The following is a 13,035-nucleotide window of genomic DNA, read 5'->3' as shown; positions in this document are numbered from 1 at the left end:
AACAGCTGACATTTGGTTCCATTGAATAATTCAGCTTACTTCGCGTTAGAATGTAACATACATTGACAATGAAAAGCGGCAAATTAATTTGGGAGGAAGATATCAGGAAAGTCGTGTTATCTCGGATTATAGAATTGTGGAAACTTCGAAAGCGTCAATGTTGCAGTTGGACACAGTAAAAACAAATGTTTATTTCACTATATGTAAAAAGACAGTTGGGGAATAAATAAGTTAAAATCTAAATAACAAGCTAAATTCGTTTTTCTAATTGTTACAAATAATCTCATGATGCAAGATATTTCGCATATTAAAACATTAGTCATGGACATAGACATTAAAATGACGAATAAAAGCTCTACATATCTGCTATATATTTGCAAATCAATAGAGATAGATAATCATTAAAGAATTACAAACCATCCCATCCTATAAAACTGATTTGCAAATTTATGAATATAATTATGATACCCGTATGGGATAAAGTGACTCTCCAATGATTTATGTTATTTCATATTATGTTATTTCTAAATTTAAAAGTATCGCATTGTTAACTTCGAAAAAGGAACATTAACAAAACAAAAAGTTTTTATAGTAGTCACATAAGTGACCTGCTCGATAACCGAAGTGTTTGAAGTATGATGAAGAAGAGAATGAGGAGAGGGTTTTAATGGGTAGAGGCGTTAACATCTTGCCGAGCCCCACATAATCCGGGGGCACGTAGCGATACAGGGTATGCGCAATTGCATTTCCCCTCCTCTTAAAAAAAAAGATCAAATTATATTACGTTATGACGCGTAGCTCAATGGTACCAAGTATCGCACTATATTTTCTCAATTCAGACAAATAGAAACAAAATATTTCATGTGAAATCATAAATTCCATTAATTTTATTCATATCATTAATAGAAGTGAATATATTTTTATCTGCGTTGTAACTTGAGCTAAGAGCATATAGAATAAGCGTAAAATATTCTGAAGATACTAGGTATTTGAGAACGTCTCGGTGGTTGGTTTATCTTATCAGTTCCTGAATAATTTAAGCTGGTTGATCACGTGTAACCTTCTATTCATATGACTGTGCAATTTTACATTGCGGGAAAAATTTAAATATTCTAGATTAATAAAAGATAAATGATTATTATCATCCTATTATATATGATTATTATTATATATTATATGAATATTTTCCACGAAAATAAACAAACAAAGGAAGAAAAGTAACGAAAAGATATAGATTTCAGAACATGTATGGTCAATGCAATAATAGGATTGATATCAATAACGAGCATTACTAGCTGCATTATATAAGTGTTTTCCTATTCGAAAACAATATTTAGAAGGATGAAACGTTGAAGATACCTAATATACTTTATTCCGTTTTAATCCAAAATAATCTCCATTTTGGAGAAAAGTTTTATGATTTATGTACAATTTTTTGTTGAATCATGTTTATAAATTTGTATAATTTATTGCAGAGAATAAGATCTACTGAAACATGTTGTAAATAAAATCACATTTATTAAAAGATTTTAAACTTCTGCATATTTTTGTATAACTACACATAAGAAAGGCCAATAATAAGATAAAAAGATATTTGTACATGTAAGATAGTACAAACATAATTATTGTGAAACTTACATGGTATATGTAATATATGAGAGAGTAATGTACATTTGCCTGGATTATGTATTCACAGCATCAAAACCATATATGTATACGCAGTTTACAATAACAGTCTTTAGCACTTAAACGACTTTGTTAATAAAACGTAACTTCCATTCTTTCAATTACACCCTTTGGATGAGAATTATTCACACTGAGCCTTACATATAAGGTACTGTACATATATACAGAGACCCCTGCGCAAAGTGCCAATAGAATAGAAACTTTACTAATGATATTTATCACCTGTTCATGCTTCCAGAGCAACAGTTTCCTTTGTTCTTTCTTTCGTACGCTCTGCAAAATAAAAAGAAGCTAAATGAATGGATTAAATGTATTTTTCTAATAGAAGAATAAATCTAACATGATAGTATTTATTTGTGTATTATAGTATTGCTATTTATTTGTATATTATACAATGTATTTACCTATCTTCTTTTCTGGTAATTCCTCTGGTACTTCTGGTAATGTTATATCCTCTGGTACTTCTGGTAATGTTACATCCTCTGGTATTTCTGGTGCCTTTTCTTCAATTTCTGCCGCTAACAAAGCATTAAGCTCTGCTTCAACTTCACTCTCATCATTCTCTGTAAGTTCTCCAGACAATATTTCATTAATCTCCCTTTGTTTTTCAATTCCTTCCTTAGTCTCGTCCATAACTTTTTCAATTTCATCAATGGATAATAAATCATGTAGTTTTTTCAATGCAATATTACCCACTTTTAGGCCATTTACAACCTTCAACTCTATTTGTGCAAATTCTAAATCATGTACCATATGCTCAAGGTTCTCTAGCTGTCCATCAGTCTTTGATAATATTTGTTCTTGGAACTTCTTTTTCCGTAGAAGAAGTAAAGCACGTCTGAAAAGATTTTATAACGTTTAACAAATGTTTTAAAGATATTTTAAAATTACAATAGACAAGAATTTAATAACTACTCTTTTTGTTTATTTTGTATAAGTTTTTTTGCGAGTAACCGTTCTTTTTCGAGATTTTGCTCGATTCTTCGTTGATATTGCTTGATTTTATCCCTAGTTTGTTTCAGTTGCTGTAAAAATGTTAGAAATCAGTTAATATGTGCCTGAAATAAAAATGGTTGAGGTTAGAAAATGTGTGAAACAACGTACTAAAATGGCCTTGTCCTGTTCGGTAATACGGCTCGGTGGCTTTTTCTTTGCAAAGAAAATACCCATTTCGTTCTAGATAATGTACAACGGTATTAATTAAACTGTCATACGGAATTTGAAAAAAAACTCATGTCACGTTTGACACATCACTTAAGACACTAATAACGAAATCTATCATGGCTGGCGCCATATTTTCTGGTCGACTTATCGATAGTTTCGTACTCGACTAAAATTCAAACTATATGGCGCGAAAAATATATGTATATACATATGTATATTATTACTTATTTTATTTTATTGAAAATAAGCCTTTTATCATAAAATTTAATAATAAAATAACGGTACTATTGTTGTATATCGCTCAAGAATTAAATTTTTTAAATTTAATTAGGCAAAGAAGCACAATAAACTTATAATTGATGAATTTGATATGTTAAATCTTTTAACTAATGTTCAAGAATAAATATCTTTATGGAATTTAGAAAGGAATATTATCTAAAGTGATAAGGATATGATATGAGACTGAAAACAAGGAAAGAGAAAAACGACAAGACATTGGATTGAATTGAACAATGTCCATTATATTATATATTTTATTCCCACATACACACGGCACGTTGTGAACCTTTTCTTAAATATTAATAATATTATCATAATAATAATAATAATAATCATCATCATCATCCTTCTCGTTATCATCGCAATGATAATAATTTTAATAATAATAAGTAAACAATAATAAACATAATAATGTGAATTCATGAGATATATTTATATTTATGTATATATATTTATAATAAATCATATAGTAATAATCATCGTATTATAATATATATTTATATGTACAGAGGGGTACAATATTGTTATTCTTTATTAGTTTAATATTTATAATCGCAATATTATATTTATTTTCTGTCTGTATACATACACAATGAATTAGATTATCGGCCCTTTCTTACGCCACACATCTACGGCGGATAAATTCTCTCACTTTCTATCTTTTGTTCTCTATTTTATTTCGCTTTTGTTTTTTTATTTTTTATTTTTTTGCGTCTTGTTACTCTTTTCCGCTTAAATTTTGAGGACCATAATTTTCACCTTTTGACAGCACACCATGTCGCTATGCTCGAATATATTCGCGGTAGAAAAGAGCCGCAATTTTCGTACTTCTTCTTTTCTTCATTTTTTTTAATTTTTTTTTATCTCTTTTCTTACATTTTTTTATTCCCCCATCGAGAAAGGCGTCGTCGAGTAAATTCGAGCTATCCCGAATACGTAATCGATTATACATTTCTCTGAACGCGATCTCAATATAATCCGTGATCGTTTTGCTTTATCTTACAAAACATCCATTATAGTCTAGCCGCTTTTGGATAGAGAGTCGCGCGTTGTTCCTTCACATTTGTTATGGATGCCTGAAAATTTACTGACGACTTTAAGCCACGCTTAATTCGAACAATTTTTATTGATTACAAGAAAAGATAAACGTGTTTCATTTGTTTGCTCGTATTGTTTCACATTTATTCACCGTTTATCTCTATTCCTCCTTCGTTTCTTTTATTTCTTTTCTTATTTTGCGTTCGCGAGCTACGAACACACAAAGAAACGCGCGGCTCTTTCGCCAGCAGCGCGCCTTTCATAAATATTCTGTACAATGTTATAATTATTATAAATCATCATTATATCTTATATAGAACCTTACCGTTATGTCATTATTATCGGTAGTGTAAAATTGAAACTTTTTACGTACTTATATAGATTAGACATTACCGTCTTCGTGGCGATTCCCGCCCGCAATCGTACTGTTTTTTTTTTTTGCTTTTTAGTTTAATAATTATTTATTTACCATTTTCATTTAATCTGTTCTTTTTAATCGATACATAATCGTATAATTTAGTATGTCGCTATACGTATTGTAATCGTTTACGATTAGTAAGAATATGTAAAATCAGTATTTCGTCTTAGTTCCTGGCTTTATTATTTTTTTTTCTTTTTTCTTTATGCTTGTTTAAATTCAATAAATCTCATTAAGCATCCACATAATTGTTTAATATACATGGAATTAAAAGTGATTTATTTATTGCTTGTTATATTGCAAGTTTTCTCATTGCAAGCTGTACCATACCGCCGAGCTTCCGTTTCGTTCTTTCATGCTATTCATCAATCTGCCTTTGCTTTGTATTTCTCACGAGGCGTCGTAAAAAATATTTTTAAAAACCTTCGCTCCGTTCTCTTACTACGTGTTTTAAACAGAAATTACTTAGATGGTTCCCTAATTCGACAATGTGAATGACGAGATTCTAAAACTCTCCCTGTAATTCATAACATGCCGTGTACACAGAAAACACTCGGTATTCCTCGGTTGTTTCACGCGACAACAAAAATACAATATCACAAAACTAAGGACAACGATGAACGGGATCAAAGCGAGTGTGTTGAAATTCGTGGACTCTTTTTCACTTCTCACACATGCACACAACGATTACGATGCAGTTCTTTTATTTAACATTTTGATTGAAAAAAATCGATGAAAAATTGTTTCTCAGACTTGTTCTTTTTTGTTTATTTAAATATCTTCTTCTTTTTCATCTTAAGGAAGAGACGAATGAAATTATTGTGCTCGTGTGCTGGTGTGTTTGAGAACGTTTGCGTGGTTGTTTTGTATGCGCGAAGAAAATTAATGAAAGAAATAATGACACAATTTATAGTATGAAAATATAGTTATCGTGAAACGATCGATCGATGGCAGCCAAAAGAAGCGAAAAAGGAGAAGAATTTAGCAACTCTTCGAAAATTGATGATCGCAGTCATGATACAGCGTTAAAGCACGAAACAATTTTTAGATCTTATAGATCAACACGATATGTAAATTGAAAAACAAGCAATAAATATATATGTTTCGAAGCTAACTTGAACGAAATATTTACTTTTCCGCCTACAACTGCTACGGAGATCTCGAATATTCACAATTTCGAAGATAATTGTCGCGTTATCTATCGATTCGTATGATCGTTCTAAGAACGAGCATCTAAAGTATAACAACTTTTGCTTGATTGATTCGAACACACCCGTTGCGATGGGTAAGAGAATCGATCCGAGGAGCGAGAGGAACGGAAAGTTATATAATGACCTTTATCGTATTTTATTTTACGAGTTGCACAAGCAGGTACCAATCGTTTGCGGTAAAACTGGAACAATGACATAATAAAACAAACGAAAAATGTCACGATAGTACAGAGAACAGTGTACAATTGTGTTAGAAACTAACGCGGGTCAGTGCGGTTAAGTAATATTACAAAATTTAGCAACATTGAAAATACTCGCTCTATAATCGATTCGGTTGGCCCATGGAAAAGTGTATTCATCGAAATTGAACGTTCCTTAAATATTTCTTCAGATTATCCTTTCGTTAATAACGGCAATACGATATCGTCAAAATTTTCACACCCTAACTAATGCTTTTTAGAACACATGAAAATTGGATATCGATCAAATATTATATGTTTGATCGCCCAATCTTATCTCAACGATTAAAGCATAAAACCGGCAGAATAATTTTATATGAAAAAAAGAAAATGATACATATTGATATTAATGGGTATCGAATGAAAAAAAGAACTGGTATTCTTGCTGTACGATGGTTAGCAAAACTTCATCGAAGCTCGTGGCTGTTATATCCTTGTTCTGCACGCAGGAAGAATATTAACAGATTACGTTTAACTGCTCATCCGAACGTGTGCACGTGTAATTACATGATTATATATACTTATTCATAATATTGTATGCTTTCCGTGCGCATATATATAATATATATAATATATATGATGTTATGTATATATATAATATGTAATTAAATATATATTATATATAATAATATATGTTACATATTATATATAATATATAATATATATTATATATTATATATATTGTATTATATATTATATATATATCGTATGGGGTTATGTTCACATTTCATTAATCTGCGACTCGAAAAAATCCCCTGGACGTCTGGCTAAAAGTGAATTGTAACACGAATCAGATTGACATTTCTTCTCGATTTTGCAAGAAAGCTTTCTTTCCTTTTTTTGAAAATGCGAGCACTCGTTCATATCGAACAGACGACACATGGAATAATTCTGATTGGTATTCAAGACGGACGACGATTTCTTCGAGCCGCGTTTCTCCTCGGTAGAAACATGAAGTAAACGAAATCATCGGCTCAAAGACAATGATAACTGTACTCATAACACAGCGGATTACTGCATCCTGACAAATAGAAAATGATATTGGGATGCGTTAGAATAATACTATCCGATAATAACGCTGTAAATAGTAATCGAACGGTAGTAATTAATCGTTATTAAAATACAATATAAGTCAACAGAAAAAAAAACAAGGAAAGAAATAATATTAATAATATTAATAATAATAATAATAATAATAAACGAACGAGCTCTTTCAGCCCGCATGTTCCCGTAATGCGCGAATAAAAATAATTCCTAAGTAGGATCCTTTAGCCTACGTCTTTGGCTGCGACGTTCCACTTAAAAAAGAACACTGATTTAGGCATCACGATCCCTATCAATCGATTATATTACAACTGACTTGAAACTCGACTAATCGAATCGTGTACCCGCTCAGAGCGTTTCTCTCTGTCCGCCAGTTAGCAAACGTGACTCGAACAGGCTTAAAAATCGAAATCGAAACTGTAGGTACTACGAGCAAGTTCAGAGGCAGTCAGTCAGCAGAGAAACGCTCCAACTTTTCGTGTCAGGTCGCAGCAACGATCTTTCTCATACGCACGAAAACGTTGTTTCGAAAATTGTCTATCTATCTACGGACTTCTGCGAGTTCATTTCATTCACCCTTTTTCTTTCTCCCTTTCGCACAGTTATTTTTCTTTTTTTTTTTTTTGGCTCACAAACTCTCCCTCACTCTCTCCCCCTCTTTCTCTCAAACCACAGTCACATCGCACGCAGAGCGACGGGGGTTGTTTTCTTCGAAATATCGTGGCATCGTGTCCGCGTTTCCTCCATATTTCCGTACAAGGTAAAACGCTTCGTATGTCATCTGTCGCCTGTCAGCTTTGATTTGAGAAAATCAAAAACAGAAATTCGCAGATTCGTGTCGCACAGCGAAATGTACGCTAAACTAGCCGTTCTAGGAAACATCAGCAGTCAAGAAATAGAGGGTGCGTAGAAAGTGATCGAAGGATCGATATCGACGAATCCGTGAGGCGAAGTGAAACTTTTCTTTTCCATTATCTTAATCGTTTGTCTTTGTTTTGTCCTGTGTAAGTATATCAGTGTATTGATTAATATGTGTAATTTATTGTTTGGACGAGATTAATTAACGTATATAACGCGTGTTTCTATTATGTTGATAATTGTATCGTGTATAATTGTTTCGAAGAGTATTGTTCTCGTTGTATCGTAAGAAAACACGTGATTGAAAGTATCTATGCATGTGTCTGTGTATATGTGTTTATATTTGCATATAGAACAATTGTACGGATTAGAAAGTGATATAATTAAAAAGAGTGTTCGTAAACTCTAACATTTGAATCATTTGGGCCACTCTATTCGTCTGTTCCAAATATGGAACTGTTATATCGTTATCACTAATACAGACTGAACGTGAAACATTATTTCAGAATGATGAACGATCGTTTATGCGCGAGCAACTATCACTATTGGGTCAAGCGCAAACAGATTGAACTCTACGTGAACATTAGTGAACTGATGCTTGTTCAAGTCTGCATACTATCTTCCCTATGGTTGTATAATCACCTTCATACATTATACTTCCATTAATTGCAAACGGGTTAAATACGCTTGATTATGTTGAATTTGCTCGCAGCGGCATCTTCATTAAATTATTACTCGATATTGCTGTATTATCTACGAAATATCGTACAGTCGAACGACTTCGCAATTACATTTAACTCCGTCTACCGCGAGGTGGTCGAAGTTGAAAACGATTTAATTAACGCAAGACGAAAATATAACAAAAAACCCTTTCAACGTATGAAACAAATGAAACAGAATAGTTTTGTTCGTCTTTTCATGCTTCCTGTAAAAAATAATTTTTACAATAACGATAATTCTGTAACGATAAAATGTACAATGGAAACATTACTTATAATCGCTACTTGCACTTAAGTACCGCTAAGACTTAAGTATTATAAAGTGTTTTATTATATTTCATTGCACTCATTTTCATATCATTGTACACATCGCGCATACCTATCGCATGAAGATTTGTCAGTCGTGTACTTCTAATTTCAATTTCACGGTTCAATCACGGAATGGCAATAATCGATTACTCACTTGATTAACATCTTCTTCGCACTCTCTTTACAATTGTGACCTCCATTTCCTTTCTCCTGTCCTTAGCTCACGCTGTGTGTATTTTATTTATATATACGTATATAATATATATTTTTCGATTATCGTAATTATTACTTATTATTTATACGCGTGTATATTTATATTTATATTTATACTTATATTTATATTTATATTTATATTTATATATATATATACGTGTCAGTATTTGTATGTGTGTGTATCATACGTGTACAATGTGGAAGTGTCGGTGTGAGCGTATTAATCGCGCAATGAGTGATCGAGCTCGGTCGATGAACAAGCGAAGTCTTCTGAATTTCCTATATCATTATCATCTCCGTACACTTTTCTTCTCATGCTCAACCTTCGACAAAAATTCGCCAGGAAAAATAAACTCCCTCGTGTAAAAAATCGGAAGAGTATTGCAAAGTGAGAGAAGACTGGACTGCATCGAACAACGAGCTCGCCTCCCTCGCATTTCTTTGCCGTTTTTTTCTTTATTCTCTTTCCTTCTTTCCTCTCATCTTTCTCCGCGTCTAGTCTTCCCAATCCTCATTCTACCCTCATCTACCCCGGTTGTACCCCCGCTCGACTCTCCTTTCACGATCATCGATGATGATCATCGAAAAATTGTTCAGTACAATAGTATATTAGCTTTTAAAACATCAATAACTATATATATGTACAAATGCATAAAACAATGTTTCAATATATCTGTTTATCTCCCATAATCCTCATATTTTTTTATTTTGTCTGCTTGCCATCTTAATCAGTTATTATATATATTTATATATATATAGTCATAATATATTTCTTGTCTTTCTTAATCGTTTTTATATTTATATTTATATATATATATTTATATTTATATATATTTATATATATACTAGATGTAGATATAGACGTAATATTTCAATATTAATGTATTTCATATTTATAAATATAAACGCGTGGACTGTACTCACATATATATTTTGTTTCCTCTTGTTTCATTTTTATCCCCTCCTATGACATGTCTTCCCTATTATATGTCTCGCGACACCTTTATCTTCTCCTTTCTTTTCTCTTCATTCTTTTTGTATTAACTCGCTTGTATATTGATCGCATTTTAGTTTGTTTTGTCTAATTAATAATTGATCGTAGATCTCTTTCGAATATGTATATATATATATTTATATATTTATATATAATTCTCTTTTCCAGAGGATTCTCGTTGAAAGTCGCTTAGGTTCCTGCCGCAACATCTTCGATTCGTTCGTAAAAGAACGACGAAACAATTTAAATAAATAAGTTTGAAATTAGTTCTAAGATACTTACACATTGCTCAAAAATAATAATAACTATCACATTACTTCGTTAATCACACTTCAACAAAATTGCTTTCATTCAAATCCAAAATGAACGATGAGCATTAATTCTACAGTTTAAAACGTTAAACGTAATAAATGATCAGGAACCCAAGTTTCTTTCGGCACACCATTCACCTTAACTGCGAAAAGTTACAACTTGTACACTTAATTATGACTGTTTTCTCTTCTTCTATTTCTTCATTTGTATGTGTATATGCTTTCTACATTTCCTTATTTTGCCCATCCTCTGCGATCTCGCGCGTCAGCGTGCCTTAAACCTATATACGACGAATCTTGTTATATTTTACGTTCTTTGAGCTGGTGCTTATGTTCTCGTGTATTTCTCTTCTTTTCTTTTTCTCCACTCTTCTTCTCCGCGCAATGTCCAACTCTCCGTCTATTTGAACAATTAGCGCAGCTCCGTGATACGTGAAGCGCTCGACGCGTCTATTTAACGCTCACTTAACTCACTTTTCTCCCACCGGATCCAATGAACGTAACAAAAGAATAAAGGCAACAGAAGTTGCCTGTGAAGCTATGAGCATGGAGCGTTTCTTTCTGTTTTTTTCGCTTGATTATGTCGCGTTTCATTCACAAAACCCTCGTAATTTCGCACAACCTTGAAAAAGAAACCTTATCAGAATCGAAACGAAAAAATCAGGAATAGAACATCGCCGAAGAAACGCTCGTTTCTGCGTACTCGTCTCTTGCACCCATTTGAAAACAGCATCGTCCTACGTATGGTGTACGGTCTACCGATAAAATACCAATCTCTTTTTTCATAGTGTGTGTGTACGTGTTTCCTTTTACTGTTTGACTTTTCTCATATTTCGAATTATTAGTTGCCTGGATAATAACAGTTTTGGCCCGATGCATATACCTTTACCTCTTTTGCACGCGTTTATCGTTAGTCCTGGGGCGTAACGAAGCAGCTACCATTTTGTTTCGCTTGCAAGAAGTCGGCTTTGTAGCGTCGAAAATACACGCGACCGCAGTTTGTTTTACAGTACGTTTTTCTTGTCCAGGAGTGGTGACTCATTCACGTTCCGCTTTCTCATATTCCACTTTCTTTTATTGAGAACGAGCGAGGATCACCCGTCACGCGTGTACGCGTCACGAACTTAAGAATTCATGTAAGTTTATCCGCGATATAGATTAGTCGTGTATATTATTATTATTATTAGTTTCTCTTTTTTTTCTTGTTCATTATTTGCCATTTTTATCCTTTGTGGTCATGACGAAGTATTGCTAACGTTCGTAAGAATTGACTCGTTTGTTCATTCGTTCCTCTTCATCCTTTCTTTCCTTTCTTTAGCATTTTTTTCATCGTGCGCATGCATACCCGCGCACAGGAAAACAAAATGGCCGCCGTTCGACGTGACACGCGTCCCAATTTAAAGTCATCCTTCTTCTTCAATGTTTCTTTTTTTTTTTGTTCTTTGTTTTACCCTGTTATTGAATACAATAATAACCGTACCTAGAATTGTCGCACGTATATCCATTGTTTTTGTAATAATTATAATTAATTTATCGCTCGTTGACTCTCACTCAATTCAATAATTCAATATTGACAAATTCAATAATAGTAATTAATAGTATCGTATGAAAACAGTTTTTGATCAGCTATATCAACAAAATCCGAATTATATAGTCCGCGGAATGAATTTTTGCACGTCGACGGTTTCTTTGTTTTACTTTTTCTTTTTTATTTGTCCCCTTCAGAAGCAGGGAGGTTCGAGCGTCGCGATGCCCTTCGAGCCCCTAAATCGAACTTTCCTCAAGGGCTGGGTTAAATTTTATAAAACATACGTGCGCTAAAAAACAAAACTAATGTAATGACTCCTCCCTGTTTCCCGAACGATATTACACGCATTTAACCTAGACCAATTACGAATAATTGAATGGAGTATCCCCATTCGGGCCATTTGTCCGTCTAATTAGGGAAATACTTCGAAGCGCGAAAGAACGCAAGGATTTTTTGGTGTTCAGTCATTCCGCGAGTAAGGCTACGTTCCGCAATTTAACGATTTCTCGCGTTTACGCCAGTCCGTATAAACTTTCCAATTTCCTTCCTGTTTTTAACATCTTTTAATTCGTAAAATGACATTTTCAGGTGACCGTAAATCTTAAAGATTTAATGACTTTCTTTCTCTCGCTCTCGTACGCACGTATCGTCACGTTCTCTCTCATTCTTTCTCACATGCATCCGGGTTATATAGAGACGCACAACCTCGCTTCGTGTCCAAATATCATTCCCATTGCACGCATTACTTTCACTTCCGCTTTTACTTATGCAATGGCGCATTAAATTGGCGATTCGCAATCTCGCCTTCAATTAACGCACTGTACATATACGGACGCGCGGTATAATAACTGAATACACGCATATGTGTAGATATATATTTTGTTTTTCTTTTAATGCATCTTATTTCGTGTACTTGATGGTTTGCATATAGTTCTTCCTGGTGTAGCGTGGGTATGTGTGTGTGTGTGTGTGTGTGTATATATATATATTTCTTCTTGTATGTGTATATAGGCATGTGTGTTAG

At 33.2% G+C, this 13,035-nt stretch overlaps 1 protein-coding gene across 1 annotated transcript; it reads right to left on the bottom strand.

The window, feature by feature from the left end:
- Positions 1-1,707: 1,707 nt before the first annotated feature.
- Positions 1,708-3,000, bottom strand: LOC117215089 (charged multivesicular body protein 6). Its single transcript, XM_033461524.1, has 4 exons — positions 2,791-3,000; positions 2,602-2,711; positions 2,091-2,524; positions 1,708-1,959 (listed from the first exon to the last, which is right to left on the bottom strand). The coding sequence occupies exons 1-4, from the start codon at positions 2,854-2,856 to the stop codon at positions 1,913-1,915; spliced, it is 657 nt and encodes a 218-aa protein (XP_033317415.1). The 5' UTR covers positions 2,857-3,000; the 3' UTR covers positions 1,708-1,912.
- Between the last annotated feature and the right edge of the window lie 10,035 nt (positions 3,001-13,035).

The sequence above is a fragment of the Bombus bifarius genome, unplaced genomic scaffold (assembly GCF_011952205.1).
Source record: "Bombus bifarius isolate JDL3187 unplaced genomic scaffold, Bbif_JDL3187 scf7180000009343, whole genome shotgun sequence".
NCBI classification, from domain to species: domain Eukaryota; kingdom Metazoa; phylum Arthropoda; class Insecta; order Hymenoptera; family Apidae; genus Bombus; species Bombus bifarius.
The sequence above is the reverse complement of the archived record's forward strand: the minus strand, read 5'-3'. Positions and strand labels throughout refer to the sequence as shown.

Excerpts from the sequence above, each read along its gene's own strand:
- LOC117215089 (XM_033461524.1), bottom strand. The coding sequence starts at position 2,856 with ATGGGTATTTTCTTTGCAAAGAAAAAGCCACCGAGCCGTATTACCGAA. Across the intron at positions 2,712-2,790 it reads AACAGGACAAGGCCATTTTA|CAACTGAAACAAACTAGGGA; the intron begins GTACGTTGTTTC and ends ACATTTTTACAG. Across the intron at positions 2,525-2,601 it reads ATACAAAATAAACAAAAAGA|ACGTGCTTTACTTCTTCTAC; the intron begins GTAGTTATTAAA and ends AAATCTTTTCAG.